Source organism: Oreochromis aureus, linkage group 7 (genome assembly GCF_013358895.1).
Source record: "Oreochromis aureus strain Israel breed Guangdong linkage group 7, ZZ_aureus, whole genome shotgun sequence".
Taxonomy (NCBI): domain Eukaryota; kingdom Metazoa; phylum Chordata; class Actinopteri; order Cichliformes; family Cichlidae; genus Oreochromis; species Oreochromis aureus.
The window spans coordinates 22036421-22053489 of NC_052948.1; the positions used below are offsets into that span (position 1 = coordinate 22036421).

General features: G+C 41.9%; 1 protein-coding gene across 7 annotated transcripts in view; it reads right to left on the reverse strand.

Moving 5' to 3' along the window:
* ppip5k1b (diphosphoinositol pentakisphosphate kinase 1b) overlaps positions 1–17069 on the reverse strand; it is a 50778-nt gene that overhangs the window by 12615 nt on the left and 21094 nt on the right. For 3 of the 7 annotated variants that reach the window (XM_039614904.1, XM_039614906.1, XM_039614903.1), the window contains 15 exons: positions 16779–16888; positions 12268–12353; positions 11861–11986; positions 9650–9694; positions 8517–8638; positions 7882–8064; positions 7497–7638; positions 6098–6321; positions 5695–5822; positions 5456–5570; positions 5017–5124; positions 4785–4901; positions 4453–4593; positions 4152–4260; positions 1636–1788 (listed from right to left, as the gene is read on the reverse strand). In XM_039614904.1, coding sequence (XP_039470838.1) covers positions 1636–1788; positions 4152–4260; positions 4453–4593; positions 4785–4901; positions 5017–5124; positions 5456–5570; positions 5695–5822; positions 6098–6321; positions 7497–7638; positions 7882–8064; positions 8517–8638; positions 9650–9694; positions 11861–11986; positions 12268–12353; positions 16779–16888 — 1909 coding nt within the window. Of the gene's footprint in view, positions 1–1635; positions 1789–3803; positions 3992–4151; positions 4261–4452; positions 4594–4784; positions 4902–5016; positions 5125–5455; positions 5571–5694; positions 5823–6097; positions 6322–7496; positions 7639–7881; positions 8065–8516; positions 8639–9649; positions 9695–11860; positions 11987–12267; positions 12354–16778; positions 16889–17069 lie in introns of those variants that run through there. The other 4 variants (XM_039614909.1, XM_039614905.1, XM_039614907.1 and 1 more) reach the window with 4 other exon arrangements.

Genomic DNA, 17069 nt, shown 5'->3' on the forward strand with positions numbered 1-17069 from the left:
GTTTGAACACGACGGGGGAAAAAGGAAAAAGAAAAAAAAAAAAAAGAAGGAGAAAACAGATTAGGAGAGAGTTGGCCTGTCGATTCATCAGTGCTCGTCTGCCAACAGAGCTGTGTGAAAAGGAGGGTCATCTTTGAATGAACAGAGTGGAGACTGAGTGCTAAGGCTGCTGTGGAGTGGGTGGAGTAAACAACAGACGTAAGAAGTGTGCTGATCTAAATGTCACCGACAGGAACACATCTCCTTTTTCCTCCAGCCTGACTGCTTCTGGCTGTTGATCACATTCAATGTGTTGGTGTAACGTAGTTTTTACTAACGCAGTAAAGCTGCAGACTGGGAAGAATAAAACAGAAAAAAACCCCTGAGCTGACAGGTGAAATAAAGCTCTGTAAAGCTTATGCATGTAATAAACGGTTTACGAAAGAAGAAAACCCACTTTTATGTCAGGTAAGAATCCATTCAAAGGAGTAAATTTAAAACATGATGAGAGGCATTTCGGAAAGCTGTAAAATAAAGGTTGGGAACCGCCTCTCTGAAGTGCACTTACCACTGACACTGCAGGCCATCTTCAGATCTGAAGTGTGCACTTTCTTTCACCTTTCCAGCAATAAAACGATCTCTTGTTGCCCTGTTCTTTTTTTCTTTAAACGAACTGCACTGACGTCAGGTCCAGACCCCGACCTGTCTTTCAGACAGCAGCACATAGGCCTGATGCAACAGAGCTGAGAAAGTAAAGCATCTGCCAGTGTGTAGCTCTGCAGTCAGAGTGACACCAAGTGGATGAACTGACCGGCTCAGTTTGCTGTGTTTAAAAAGCTGCAGTGGAGGGAAAAAAAAATCCCTGCAGTTCGGATCCATATGCATAAATACACCTAATAGGAAAATGATGACGTCACCTGTAGATGAGTCACATTCATATTCGGGAAGCACTAAACAAATTTGTGTGATTAACCAGCTGCAACCATGAGAAATCTATCCATTCCAGATGTTTGTGGTAATTAAACCGGCTGTAAGGACCCCTGGTGGCTGTGAAAACAGCTTTCTTTCACTTACCATTACCGCCGTTACCAGACTCAGGGAAAAGGGATTATTTTAAGGTGGATTACTGGGTCTTATATCTGTTCCACATAACAGGCCGAGTTTCTTAATGTAAGGATTGCCGTAAATTGTGATTAATATGAAAAAATAAAAAGCCAGGCTTTTGGCTTATAGACACAAAACTACTTCACTTCACGAAGGATTGTGAAATAAAGAGGATATGTTACCACAACATGCACAGAGAGACAAAACACTTGAATCCAAGAGGAGAGCGGGTTGATCGGTTAGCGGTCAAGTTGATGTGGAAAAGTATTAATTGTATTCCAGCCTGCATGCTCAGCATTTACTACACAGCCAATCACTCTGCTGTCAAATCAGTGCAGGGCAAAAATCATTAGGAGAAATGATGCAATGTATTGCAGCTGCTGATTTGTTTTGTCCCCAAAAATCAATAAGATGAATTTAGGAGCAAAAAAAATAAAGTAGGAAGGAAAAAAAACAAGACTTTTCAAAGCCAGGAAAAAAAAAAGCTTTTCAAATGGATACAGTTGAAAAGACCAGCTCCATGCGAGAGGACAGAGAGCGTGGTGAACGTACCAAACATGCCACTCTTGCACGGCAAACTGCCGGGGGACAGAGGAGGCTTCGGGTGGTGGTGACGGTGGTGTGTGCGGACGTAGTCCCGAAGGTTGGGGGCGCTACAGGACACCCCGAGGGCTGAGGCACTGAAGAGGCCAGAGCAGAGCGAGCCTGTGTGGAGGAGGAGCCGTGGGAGTGTGGGGGGAGAGGTGAAGGGATGGGTGAAGTGGAAGTGTGAAGGGTGAGAATTTTTTTTTAATTACACACTAAATGATGTGGCCGAAGAGTGTGTTTGTGCTTTGGGAAAAATGAGTTTACCTGTATGAACACCCTGTAAACACTAAAGAAAAAAAATCTTGCACAGATATTTATTATATAGATTTGATAAAGTTTATAATAGAAGGAAAAAAATACCTAGATGACATGCAAGCTGTAAGGTTTTTCAGAACAGTGACTCAGTCTGTAAGACCCTTGTGTGAGTGATGTGTGCACATGCACAGAACATGTGGGTTTTCTATACAACCGTCACAATAGCATATCAAGCAGGCCGAGAGTGGAAATGAGTTTCAGACTTCTGCTGCACACAAATAAAACAAACTAATCCTCATATTCGTACGACAAATTCAATTTCCAAAGACTTTAAATGAATACTTTATCTAAATATGTGAAACTCCAACTAAGCGTTGTGCTGACAGAGCATCAGTGTGCTGGTGGAGATCTGTGACCTCAGCAACGTAGCACACAACAAACTGAGTGGCTCCACTCAGAGAGGGTTTAAAACATTAATGTAACGTGGACATAAAGCCAACTGCTGCTTTCAAACGTGATAATTAAGCACCGAGCAGCACGACGATCGGTGCATTATACAGAAAGGGGCACGCTAACCTACTGTAGCGATGTGAGATTTAAAACAATAAGGATTTTTAAAGGACCATCACTCATTCCCTGGTGATATCCAGCAGTAAGAAGTGACGCAGGTTGATGGACGCTAATCTTTGAAAGCTTTCGATCTCTTGTTTTTTTTCCACACCACGACTCCGCCCTCTCCTCACATTGTTGGTTTTATGGTTTTCTCCACACGTCTTTATTTAGATGGAAGCATGTCATGCTTGTAAGTGTCACCGTGTTAGCAGGTTGTTGGATGTTGCATGCCCTTCAAAAGTCCCTTTATTTAGGCTGAGGTTAAACTACATTCATGGACCCAGAGCGGTTTGATTCGGAACAATTTAAAGAGGTCAAAGGGACCTACATTGATATCTAACTTTACGTATGGGACCAAAAATGTTTTGTTAAAAGACTAATAACATTTAGAGTAGATTTTTAAGAGTTTGTCATTCAATACTGTCTTGAGTTTTGAGCTTCGAGCACACATTTGCCAAATGCAGCTAAATGCATTGGTCAGATCTGTTTATTCACATGTGAAGAATTGGAAAAAAAAAAAAAATCAAACTTGATCCGAAAAAATAAATGCAGCAAACTGGTCTCCTGAACAGCTGAGAATAGGTGTATACTCAAAGGTAACCTGTTACTGTGTGCTCAGTTCCAGCTAAACCTTTTTACCCCACAGCTGTATATGGCTGATGGGGTTTTGGCTTAATCCTGCTGGGCAGGCATCGCCGTAGGATTTTGAAATTAATACCACAGCTGTTTACCAGGAGGCTGAGGGGTAGAACTGTGGTCGCCAGTATTTTTTATTCTTGGCCTCTACTAGAGATGCTTTGTATAATTCACTGTTAAAAATAATCATTTATCTTATATTGGTCCTCGGTCCAGCTCCTCAGTTCATCCACCGTGTTAAACAAAAAGTTTAGGTTAGGTTTAGTTTTTGGTTTTTTTGCTCCCTTCTCCTTCCCTTTCAGCCAGGCTTCTTCTGATTGGCTGCTATTCACAAACACCTGAACTTTGGGTTATCAGCACATATGCTGACCTCAATATTTAGAGCAGGGATTTGAGTTATATCTCCAAGTCACTTCTGCAATATTAATAATCTTTACTAATTATATTAGTTTATGTTAGTCAAGTCAATATCAGTTACACTGACATTAAACAAAGAAAAGGCAAACATTAGTAACTAGAGAGACTGGTTTTGTTTGACTATGAAGGTATTAGCATCTGTGGATGCCTTTGAAATATGAAATTAAATTATATATACACACACAGGTAAAGCATGTCCACCGTGTTGTCACCTTATCACCTAGAGGGGAGAGGAACACGTCTTTGATCACCATATGACGCAATGATCCTGCAGTTGGCTGTGAACATGACTCTTCCCCGCTGACCTCTGGCCAGCATAGTTTGGATCCTGATCCCGTTTGGTTGCCGCTAAGCTAAACTAAGCTGGGGTGGAAGCTATGTGAAAGAAACGAGGGACAGACTGAAAGTGAAATGGAAAAGTGGGAGGGTGAAGGGGAAAAAAAGAGGAGGCGCAGTGATGACAGCTGGAAATGAATGAGCGGTGAGGCCATGAACGCAGATATGAACACACAGCGAAAACACACATTCTCCCACACTCGCTCCAAAAATTAGATGCCTACCTAAGCCACTGGCTGGTTTGATCTCAGGAGACTGACGTGAGCAGGATATGAAGAGTCGATGGGATGTGCAGCCTTTGGTGGAATGGGTGGGGGAGGTTTCAGAGAGGACCTGAGTGGGGCCAAAAGAGACCAAAGATATTAATCAGGGACCTGATGTTTAATGTTGCTTCAAGAGCATCATCGCACTTGTTAAATGACAGGCAAAAGTGTCAAAAGAGCCACTTCCTGCTCCTGAAAGCAAACAAACACACACCCAGACCACATTTTGTCATTTTAACACTGAACTCTGGCAGTCTGGTACCTCCATGGAGCCCGTCTTGCGGTTCCGAATCATGGGAGACCTTCGCTGAATGTTGATTGGATCGGAGATTTGAAGTGCCTGGTCTGGCTCATCCTGGGAAAGGTCCTCCAGACTGCCCTGATTAGGCTTCTTGTCTTCATTCTAATTGGTCAGAGAAGAAAGAAGTGACTGACATCTCTGATCAACAAAACACACCTGATGTCAGCATGCAACTACAAGGGAGCTTTTATTTTTTTAAATCTTAAATGGCCTCTTGTCTGTTTTGAAACTGAAATTTTTCACATTTTTAGACAATTTTCAACCAGCAATATGAGTGCGGTATTGTCACATACCTCTGAGGAGGCCGGCCGGAAGCCAAATCCAAGAGGAATAGTCTCTTCATCTTCACATCCTTTTACTCCTGGACTGAAGTGAAGCTCCACATGGAAGCGCTCCTCTGAGGAGGGGTCCTGCTCAAAACACAGACACAAATATACAAAGGAGGCTACGTAAAGGAGCCTGCAACCCTGCAAAGGAAGCTGCAGTTTGGAGGAGGAGGTATGCGTTTCATTTCACCCTGCCCACCTTGTTGTTGTCTTCGTACAGCATGATGACTATCTGTGTCATATAGTTGAGTTCAGTCACAGCGCTCAGGTAGTCCATTGCTTGCTTCCACTGCTGGTCCTTCTCCTCCTGATGTGCAAAGAGAAGCAGATGTAAAATGAAACAGCTGTGCAACAGCACGGATGTGTGAAAATTCATGCAAGGGCAAGGTAAACGTCGGTTCTACAGTCTAATTTAGACAGTCCATAAGCATTCTGTTAACTTAGAACTACAGTTCAGCTTAGTTTTATTAGAACAAGTCACTGAAGTCATCTTCAAAAAGCCTTCTGTTTTGGAAGGAATACCTGACTGCAATAAATGCAACGCTACAAAAGCTCTGTTCTGGCAATTCGCCCTCTAAATGTGCACATGCACACGTGCAGAAAATCAAAAAGTCAAAGGTGACAAAACCACTGCATACATTCAGCAGGCCTCCGTAGCGGAAGATGCTGAGCAGGGAGTGAACGTGGCTCTCGCTCGTGAAGTAGAGGCGTGTGCGGACGTGACGCCCAGGAGACATGACACCCCGAGAATACCTGAACACCAGGGCGGAGGAAGAGACACAAGTGATTAACACAACACTTGTAATACTTGTTAATACACGTATGCATGTGGCTTATAGACATGTTTGTGCGCTTCAGTGGTGTTCTGCATTCTCACAGAGGGTGCAACTTGTTGACAGCCTCGTCCTCGTGGGTCCTTTGCAGGTCCAGCTGGATTTTCTTCATCAGGGGAACACAATAAGCCTGGGCGATGTCCAATTTCTCTGCTCTGTTGATGCCATACTCCTGATGTCAATGAACAAGAGGGCGAGCCATTAAAATACCATGTTTTTACATGTTATTTGTGACAAGGCACTTTAATTCAGAAGACACGTTCATGAATGGAGATTTGAACCCTGCTCTCGCTGGTAAGGTTTTCTGACTAAAACATGACATTTTAAATGCGCCATTGGAATAATGTTGCTACATCACTCATTACTAATGCTACATCTGCGGAAAATTTAAAAATAAGTGCTGGGCAGCACTTGAAAAACACAATTAAAGACACTGATGTGATTTACCTGTGGTATGACTATGTCAGCCAGAGCACGGGACAGTCTGAAAAGTTCCCGTGTGTCCTCCAGGTCAAGAGAGGCATTATGCTGAAGGTCATATTTGATGCAGTCGTAGATATCCGGGATCTTGCTGATGTCGTAGCGCCCATTCTTCATGCGGAAGTCTCTCTCCAACTTAGACCAGCGCTGTAGCATCAACTCCAACGTCTCGCTGTGGTAAAGCTGCAGGTCTGGAGAAAACAAATAAAAAATACAGAGTGACTAATTTTATCATTGTTACCCTAAATATACAAGATGGCTGATTAAAAAAAAAATCCAGTACTGTCAATCTTTATATTTTGCTTCCATAGGGCCAGATTTTATTGAAATCTTTAAAAAGGCTCTTGAACATTAAGTCTCCCGCTTTCTGAAGGTTGTTACAAGTTTTTGGGGGGACACTGACATTCTACAGCCACCTGTACAACACAGTGGAGGCTCTGTCATGGCTGGGGCTGGATTTCAGTCACTGGTGTCGGAGACCTTGTTAAAATTATAAATACAGAAAAAACACCCTCAGATTTTGATTAACCACACAAAACCACACGGAAAGCGTCTGATTCGCAGCGGCTTAACTTTTTAGCATGAAACCATGGCAATCACACTGCCGATGTAATAGAAGCATAACTGGATAGAAAAAACACACAATGGAGCAGGGCGGGATCACCTTAACAGAGAACAGAACAAAAAGCAGCCAACATCCAAAGAAGAGCTTTGAATGTCCTTGAAGAAGCCTGGAGAGCTATTCCTGACGACTACTTAAAGAAATGACGAGAAAGCTGGCTAACAGAGTACAGGCTGTGTTGCAGAATAAAGGCGATCATACCAAATACAAACTTTCAAGCTTGTTGGAATTGTACAAAACCTTGTTTTTTTCCTTTTATACTACATTTATATTTATGTTACCTCATGTTACAATAAATAACTCCATATAGTTCCAATTTTCTACCAGAATATAAAGAAATGAGAGGTGGGTCAATACTTTTGAACTTGTCCATATATACACTATAGTTTCAAGCTTTTCTGCATCAACCTTATTCATACATAACACTTGATGACTAAAATAAATACTGAGGCTTTAAAAACAGTAAAACATTTTAAAAGTGATCCTTTCTGGGGCAGGGATAGCTCAGTAGGTAGAGTGGTGGCCCCATGATCGGAAGGTCGGGGGTTCGATTCCCCTGAACAGCTACCCTGAGGTACCCCTGAGCAAGGTACCGTACCTACACACTGCTCCCCGGGCGCCCAAAGGCTGACCACTGCTTCACTGAGTGAATGGGTTAAATGCAGAGAGGAATTTCCCCACGGGGATCAATAAAGTACACTTTCTTTCTTTTCTTTCTTCTTTCTTTCTGCAGGTTCTCAGTACCTGCAGACTTGGGGTCCTCTAGTCTCTTTCGGATCTGCGATGTAAGGCTCTGGATGAGGGCATACACCTTGTCACAGGTTTTGACTGGATTCTCTATGACCTTCATGGAGTTCACCAGTGACGGACTGCCAGTCGGAGCCAACTGGGACACGATAGAAGCAGAAGTAAATAGATAACATGTTCTGCCAAACACCATGCAAGAGATTATGCCAGAAAAGACTGTCAATATATGTATGAGCAGTTGCAAAATCCTTTGGATAATCCAAATCTTATCTGGATTAAGAGGCACATTTAACTGTTTAAACTAACTGGAGACTTTACTTGCAAACAAGAAATTGCACCATACAGCGTATCACTAACTGAGCAATTCCATGTGTGACAACACCTTTTGGTAGTCCTCCTCTGTAAAGTCCTGGTCCTTTTGCATGATCTCGTGCAGCCTGGCTTTCACTTTCTGCTGGCAGTCAGTCAGAGAGTCGCTGTCACTGTCCAGCAGTCCGTTCATGTTGGCACTCTTTACCATTTGAACCAGGATAGGTGTCAGCTCCCCTTCTAGAGCCAGCAGACCCTGCAGACATGCATCAGATTTGAAATGGTTGAAAAATAACAGATAAATATGTGAGGGTTAAGTCATGCCGAGTAACCCGAGGCAAACAAAGTAGATGAGTCCACTCTCAACACTACGCTTGTCTTCTCATTCATAACCTTAACTAATGTTGTTTCTATGTTATGGTGAATTCTCAACCTGACTCAAACTCTTCAAACAGACCATTCCTCTGCAGATGATCAGTTAGCTGTTTTACAACCATCACACTACTGTGTTTAGTATTGAGCAGTGGGAACATAAATTCCACACTGGCCAGGAAAGCAAGCCAAGCAGCCCCTGTTTATGGCAAACGAGTGGGTCTCGTTCATGCAAAGCTGCTTTAAATGCTCTCCTCAAGCTCCATCAGAATTGCTTAAGTGATAAAGTAAGATTTATATGAAGAGTTTAGTCTTCCAATACAGTGACATAGTTACCTTGGCAAAAGCAGCAGCCGTCATCTGCACCCTTCCTTCGTCAGAGGCGTAGATCTTCAGGTCATGGCGGTAAGTGCTGTGCAGGCGCAGGAGGCCACAGCCAGGAAACCCGGCATAGTCACCTGTAGAATTGAACACAGAGTGGAGCGCCACAGTTAACTGGCATGATTACAGCACTCAGATGTACAGTACAACACATTTTTTTCCCTTTCTTTTTCTTTTTTAAAGAAACGACTGAGTCGGTGAGGTAGTTGAAAGAATAGAGAAAAACAAATTTTAGTTTTGATTGTACCCAGTAGTAGCAAAGATTTCCATCAAATATTGCACAACGGGCCAGTACAGCACATGTGCGAGTGCAACGTCACTTTCAGTTCAAATGCATCGGCTTGTCAGATTTTAATAGGGTTCGTTTCACTTAAATGTGAACTTAAATGTTGTTGTTTAAGCTGAAAATAAAATGAAGTGAAAGTGAAGTGAACTGAAGTTTTAGTAGTCTCCCCAAAATTTGTGACAATAACTCCCCTGCAGATGAGATTAAATATCCTAGATTACCTCTCTTTGAAAACAGACCAAGTCTTTTAACATTCTCAGTATTTCATGTTAATGTAGGGGGTGGATGCAAACTAACGCTACAGATCAAATCACACTGATGCTTCATGCATTTCTCTTCTGCAGGTAGCCTGACACTGCATCGCCATGCCTCATTTAGAGATCAGCAAATCTGGGACGTGATGAAGACATATCCCTGTTTAAAGCTTTAACACAGGCCAAAATAGATAGGTTTTATCAAACAACATCTCAACAACTCATGAAAAAAAAATGCAGTAGGATTAGTGTGAGATGATGCGCGTTAGCTTTGAAAAAGAAAAGCTCCAGTCACTTTAGCTGCCCGCATATGTACGGGCAAGTGACCTAAACAATGTCTACATTGGAGGATCATCTTGGAAACACATCGACACAAAATAAAGCAGTCCACAGCAATCTGATACAAAACAGGACTAGTCGCCATGTGAAATTAACCAAAATCATGATGATATGAGGAGAGAGCAGACCACGTTAGTGGACGGAGCGACAAACGCTCAGAATGACAGAGGAGCGGAAGAGCGGTGATATCCAGGAAACCCTTCTCTTACCAAAGTCAATAGGGGAATCGCAGCCAAGGGACCGGCGATTACCGGCTAGTAGTTTACATAGAGCAACAACAACAGAGAAGAGCAGAGTTAATCGACAAAACTTGTGGTGGAGAGAAAGAAAGGATTGAAAACAGTGGCTGGGGTGAGACAATTGTCTTCTTTTTATAGATAAAAAAGAAGCAACACAATGTCTACTTTTAGGTTGGTTTTCTTTATAGTTTGAGTTTTGCATGCACCACAAAACAAACCTTTGAGTAGGACAGGTGATGACTAAATGGCACTATTGCTAATTTTAAGACCTACGGGACATAAAGTCGAGAGAAGCCTTTATGCAGCTGGCTTCTTACAGCTCAATCTGAACAGAGAAAAATTAAAGCTGCTTTTCTGTTTTAAAACACTTTGAACAAAACCCATTTTGGGTGTTCTCAGATGAGGCCACACCTAACTGCAGGACAACTTGGTACAGCCTCTAGGTGGCAGTGCGAGCAGCATTTTCAGCTTAGGTACTGTTACTGTTTTTAAAAAAAAAAATAGAAAAAAAATATTGAATGTCATGAATTTAAATCAGTACTGCAAAAAATGTGTAAGCAGTTATTTTTTCATACTTGAGGTTACACTTCCTGGTTACTTTATTACACTTCCTGGTTTTTGAACATTCCAGCATAATGGCTACGATGTAAGGTTACAGCAGTCTTACGTGAATTATATCTTTATTGAAAAGACTATATTTTATTAGAGTGGGACAAATCAGTATAATTCAATCTACAACACTATAGGAATGAATAGAGCCAAATTAATACCTCTCTGAGTAAGAAGTGTCAGTAAGCAGTAGTTATTATTATGAATGTAATAATGAATTTTATAGCTCAGATGATTGTATTGTCTTAGATTTTACATGTGTACCTAATAAATCATCCACTGACTGCACTTCTGTTTAGGTCCTCTGATTCTCATTTTTGCCCTGATACTGTTAGCCTTCGCTAGAGTTGCAGCTCAGCAACTTTGTTTAATCTCAACAACCTTTCACATCAGACTGTTTAAGCTGGTGTTGACAGTATACTCTTAAATCCAGGTCATAATTCCTGCTTATTGTGGTGCAGACCACATGATCTTCATCAACAGAGAGAGTTCACTCTGTTATGGAGCAGCACTTTGTTCAAACAGTTTTAAAGCCTTGAGGTAAAAATGTGACTTAATGTCCTCAGAAGGTGTCTGCAAGACATGAGTGATTGTACTGAAGTGGCAAGATTAGTCTCATTAATTTTTCCACCTGAAACTAAAGATTATTTTACTACCAATTAACTGCAATGAATTTCTTTAAACTTAAACTGATTGTTCCATTTAAAAGAAATTAATTAATCTTACTTTTTATATATAAACAGTGTAACTAGGTCACCAAAGTCCTTCATCCCTATCATTGTTTTCCTTATCTTCTGACTCACTGTTACAGCGCTGGCTGTTCATACTAAACCTGTTCAAACATTTTCCGGTGTTTGTTCTGTACGATATTGACAACAGTGAAATTCTTAATTTGATCGTCTTTGGGACAGCTTTGACTGTGAGCACAGAAGCCCCACCCCCCCATTGTTTACACCTTTTTCTTGCAAGGCCAGGCCAATCACAGCAAAGTTTACTTAAAGTTTACTGCTGTCTAAAACAGTTTGTTTCAAACAGCAGATGAGCTAAGGGGCTGCGCCAAGAAGAAAAATGTGCAGCCCATCATTACTTTAGGCATCAGTAATTTTTATTTACAGATGCTGTGTATGCAACTCCTCAGTTTACTTTTCAGTAAACTTAATAGATTTGCTATGAGCAACCTTTCTAATGTTTTTTTATTTTTATTACTACAATCTAAGATGTCCCACACTATAATAATAAATTGTTGTTGAGTAAGACTTTAACGTTTCTGCTCTTGGCAACAGTGAGTCAGCAATCTTTCTACATCATCGCAGCCACAAATGACAATGGGTGGGATAAAAAGAGTGCAGTGGCAGCTGGAAGCCTGAAAATCTGGCTTGTCAACTCTAACACAGCCGTTTCAGCCTGACCTCTTTTCACACAGTGGATGTATGACTCCTATCATGTGTTGGCACTGCAAACGGTGCCGTTTTTAGAAACTACAAAGGAGGACTGAAAACTGACACCAGAGCAGAAGGCGTGAGAGCCGTTGTAACTATATCTTATAGGCTAGAGCATGTGTCTGGCTGGTACCTTGACCTCCGGGGTACATGCAGCGAAAAGCCCTGCCCAGCTCCTCAGCCTGAACCCGGCCTGCAGGCGTCAGCTCCCCACCCCACTTCAACACCAGCAGCAGAGATGGGCCATCCTTCTTAGAATCTGAAACAAGAAGCAGAAAGTTACCTTTGGAATTTTAACATTTGATTTTCCTTTATATAAATAATCAAAACCCAAAACATTTTCTGTAGCCATACTGACAAATAATGTTGTCCATGGTGAGGTGCAACCAAAACACTGAAGGCGAGGCTCCAAAACACAGATACTAACTGGTGACTGATTACACTGACATTCACTTCCAATCACCGTTTGTGTGTATTTATTTACATATAATTTATCTTTGTGACCCAGCACACACAACAATCAGTGTCTCAGTACGATACCTTCTTCTTCACTGGATGCTTTAGGTTTGCCATTCCGCAGGTAGGTGAGCTGGACTTTCCTGTTGATACCTGAGAAATGACCATACCTGGTGGGGGAGGATGAACACACACACCATCAAGCAAACACAACAAAGTTTCATATGTACGCGGTGAGACAGTCGAATAGATTTCATCTCATATCCAAGAGTTTCGTCCAAATGTTTAGCAGCAAACACACGTCTGACTTTCATTCCATGTTTATGACAAGATGAGCTTAAAAGAGATAAGACCAAGGCAACAACTTTCAATGACACAACCATCATACACTCTGCTACAGTAAGCACTACTATTAGCAGTTGTTTCAGTCACTTTGGGGGTAAATATTTACTGCAGTTCTTTGTAATTGTGTATCTGTATGTAAGCACATGAGAATGTGAGCAGGAGCAAAAGGACCACCCAGAACAATCAGACAGGTGGTGCTTATTGGATTAGGATGCTTTATTTGAGGATGCAACAAAGTCTATAAATAATAAGGGAGGAAATAAGGGAAAGCAGGTGCAGACGCCTATAGAAATGTGGAAATGTGGTTTGGTCTCATCTGCGTAGCTCCACATGATGTTAAAGTGGCCAGCTCCCTAGCTCTGCGTCTTAATGGAAGCAACATGATCACTGTTTATAGCTTTTTATATTCAAAAAGCAGGATAGCGCATTGAATGCTTACACTACTGCATAAGCTCACAGCACACGTACAGATGCCCTTCAGACTTAAAGGCCTTGCTATGCAACGCGTGGTCACTGCGGCGGTACATGAGCTGGCTTCCCTCTCTACTTCACTGACAGTTTAATTTTATAATTATTCATCAAAAGTCAAAAACTGCAGTTCCTCTAGTACAGGGGTGTCAAACATAAGGTCTGGAGGCCAGAATCGGCCCATCAAAGGTTCCAGTCTGACCCAGTGGATGGATGAAGGAGAGGATAAAATTTGGAGTTTTAACTGTGTTTTTATAACCTCATTAGTAAAAAAAGCTGTAAAAGACCTCCTCTGCGGCCATTCATACAACGCCAAAGTAAATAAGTAATTAATTAATAGATAAACAATTAATTGAGAGAAAGCGCCCCCCCCCCCCCAAAAAAACAACCAAACAAAAAAAACAGGACATTTTCTGTCTATTAACAAAAACAGGACAGTCTGGGCAAATGAGCTAGGAGACATTTAATGCTACACATCAATTTCTTACAGTCCAAACAGTCCAAGCCCAAAGAGTGCTGATAGATTTCTTTCACATACTACAGTACGTCTTTATCCTGTAGAAAAACTAAAACGTATTGTTGAGACTGCACTTCTTGTTCTTATAAATAAATGCCTAACGAATCAAATGTGTAGTTAAACTTCCTTACACCAACAGAAAAGGGTGTTTCACTGGTCTGGTGTCGTTATGTCATGATGTAAAATTAGTTGACATAAAACGCACAGCTTCACAGCCTGCCAGAAAACACTATAGTCCTGGCCTCAGAATAGTCACAACAGACTTCCTAACTCCTCTACAGTTGGTGAATTTCTTTAAAACAACCTTGTTACTGGAAACATGGGTGTGGCTGCTTTAACTGGCAAATGTGCCGACATGTAGCGCTATAGTCGACCGGTGTCTACCAAGTCTCAGCTAAACTAATTGGAGACACTGAAATGGACCACCCTGCCGTCTTAGCGTCGGTGGTGCTTTCTGGAGCGCTTTTAATGGAATCATCTGAAAAATGTTAAACCCTGCTGTGTGGTACTGTCTGTCTAAGACTGTGCTCCAGTCTTCTTGAGTGAAATTCTAGCATTTTATTAGACTGTTTCTAAAACTAATTTGCACATGTGTGCATCTTTGCATTGCACTCGCACAGTTTATGAATGCAGCTTGCCAATCAAGCTAGCTAGTGTTATTGGATAATTGAGTACTTCACCCTCTCATCCAAATGTGGTAACCTCTGGCTTCAAAAAACAAACATAGCGTTAGGCAAAATGTTACTGCTGAGGCTTAAAAATGGTGATGTCACTGTGTTTAAACCCTCAGTAGTTTAAACTGTGCTTTTCTTGCAAATTTGACCGTCCCTGTCTTTCTAATTATTGTTAATGTGCTCTTGTGCAGAGTACAGCGCCATCAAATTACCAGAATGCAGATCTGAGGCGGGAGGAAGGAAGACATTAGGAGGTTTAGAGTGTAGCTGATAGGTGGTGAGGAAAGCATGCACACGAAGTAGCACCACACACACGCTGATTTACACACACAGAAACACAGTGAAATAATCAGAGACATTTGACTGTGTACAGTGGCTTGCAAAAGTATTCGGCCCCCTTGAACTTTTCCACATTTTGTCACATTACAGCCACAAACATGAATCAATTTTATTGTAATTCCACGTGAAAGACCAACACAAAGTGGTGTACACGTGAGAAGTGGAACGAAAATCATACATGATTCCAAACATTTTTTACAAATAAATAACTGAAAAGTGAGGTGTGCGTAATTATTCAGCCCCCTGAGTCAATACTTTGTAGAACCACCTTTTGCTGCAATTACAGCTGCCAGTCTTTTAGGGTATGTCTCTACCAGCTTTGCACATCTAGAGACTGAAATCCTTGCCCGTTCTTCTTTGCAAAACAGCTCCAGCTCAGTCAGATTAGATGGACAGCGTTTGTGAACAGCAGTTTTCAGATCTTGCCACGGATTCTCGATTGGATTTAGATCTGGACTTTGACTGGGCCATTCTAACACATGGATATGTTTTGTTTTAAACCATTCCATTGTTGCCCTGGCTTTAAGTTTAGGGTCGCTGTCCTGCTGGAAGGTGAACCTCCGCCCCAGTCTCAAGTCTTTTGCAGACTCCAAGAGGTTTTCTTCCAAGATTGCCCTGTATTTGGCTCCATCCATCTTCCCATCAACTCTGACCAGCTTCCCTGTCCCTGCTGAAGAGAAGCACCCCCAGAGCATGATGCTGTCACCACCATATTTGACAGTGGGGATGGTGTGTTCAGAGTGATGTGCAGTGTTAGTTTTCCGCCACACATAGGGTTTTGTATTTTGGCCAAAAAGTTCCATTTTGGTCTCATCTGACCAGAGCACCTTCTTCCACATGTTTGCTGTGTCCCCCACATGGCTTGTGGCAAACTGCAAACAGGACTTCTTATGGTTTTCTGTTAACAATGGCTTTCTTCTTTCCACTCTTCCATAAAGGCCAACTTTGTGCAGTGCACGACTAATAGTTGTCCTATGGACAGATTCCCCCACCTGAGCTGTAGATCTCTGCAGCTCGTCCAGAGTCACCATGGGCCTCTTGGCTGCATTTCTGATCAGCGCTGTCCTTGTTCGGCCTGTGAGTTTAGGTGGACGGCCTTGTCTTGGTAGGTTTACAGTTGTGCCATACTCCTTCCATTTCTGAATGATGGCTTGAACAGTGCTCCGTGGGATGTTCAAGGCTTGGGAAATCTTTTTGTAGCCTAAGCCTGCTTTAAATTTCTCAATAACTTTATCCCTGACCTGTCTGGTGTGTTCTTTGGACTTCATGGTGTTGTTGCTCCCAACATTCTCTTAGACAACCTCTGAGGCCGTCACAGGGCAGTTGTGGAGCTGTTTTGCAAAGAAGAATGGGCAAGAATTTCAGTCTCTAGATGTGCAAAGCTGGTAGAGACATACCCTAAAAGACTGGCAGCTGTAATTGCAGCAAAAGGTGGTTCTACAAAGTATTGACTCAGGGGGCTGAATAATTATGCACACCCCACTTTTCAGTTATTTATTTGTAAAAAATGTTTGGAATCATGTATGATTTTCGTTCCACTTCTCACGTGTACACCACTTTGTATTGGTCTTTCACGTGGAATTCCAATGAAATTGATTCATGTTTGTGGCTGTAATGTGACAAAATGTGGAAAAGTTTAAGGGGGCCGAATACTTTTGCAAGCCACTGTATGTGTCTGATGTTAATAGCTACAAATGAATGAATTTTAATGGAAATTAAGTCTACAGTTAGTGTACAAAACATTAGAAATATCTTCCAAATGCCTAATCTTAAGATGCAATAACTAATCCATCTTCTGCTTCCTTTACATTTTTAATCAGTGAAATCTGAAAAAAAAAAGTTTCACAGAGTTTTGGTCTGTCTGAATCATAAAAAGATCTGTGATATTTCTAATATTTTGTACACACAGTCTAGGTTGGCTAAAGAAAAGGAGGCCAGTAAAACCTCATCCTTTACAAGTGAGAAGGGAGAGGGTGCGTACTGATTGTCATTCAAGCTGGATTCCCTTTTGAGAGAACAGATGGGTGAAGAAGGGAAGGATGGGTGGGTGGGAAAGAGGGATAGAGGGAAGAAAAGATAACGCAGTTAAAGACAAGCCAAGAGGGAGGGAGCGTCTTCATGGTGAAGGTGTCTGTTTGTGAGTATGAGAAAGTCTGCTGATCTGCTGATGACTGAGATGACAGGAAACAGAAGGGTGATGAGTGATGATATATGTGTGTGTGTGTTTGTTTTCCAGGTGAAATGTCACTCACATTTCCAGAACAGTCTTAAGCTGCTCCAGCTTGGATTTCTTCTCCTCAATCTCACAGTCAGTGTGCTGCCCCAGTTCGACCAGGAGCAGGCGAGCGATGTCCAGCACTTCCTGGAAGCACAGAGGTCTTTACCTTTAAACTCGAGTGCTGGTGAAATATTGGAGCTTGAGCTGCACACAGTGATGGCATGAACGCAGTGTGCAAGACGGGATTTAGACAGCTCAGTGTATTTAGACAACAAGACAATGAAGGTTTGTGGTCCATGATGATGATAATGCTTAATATGTGGGA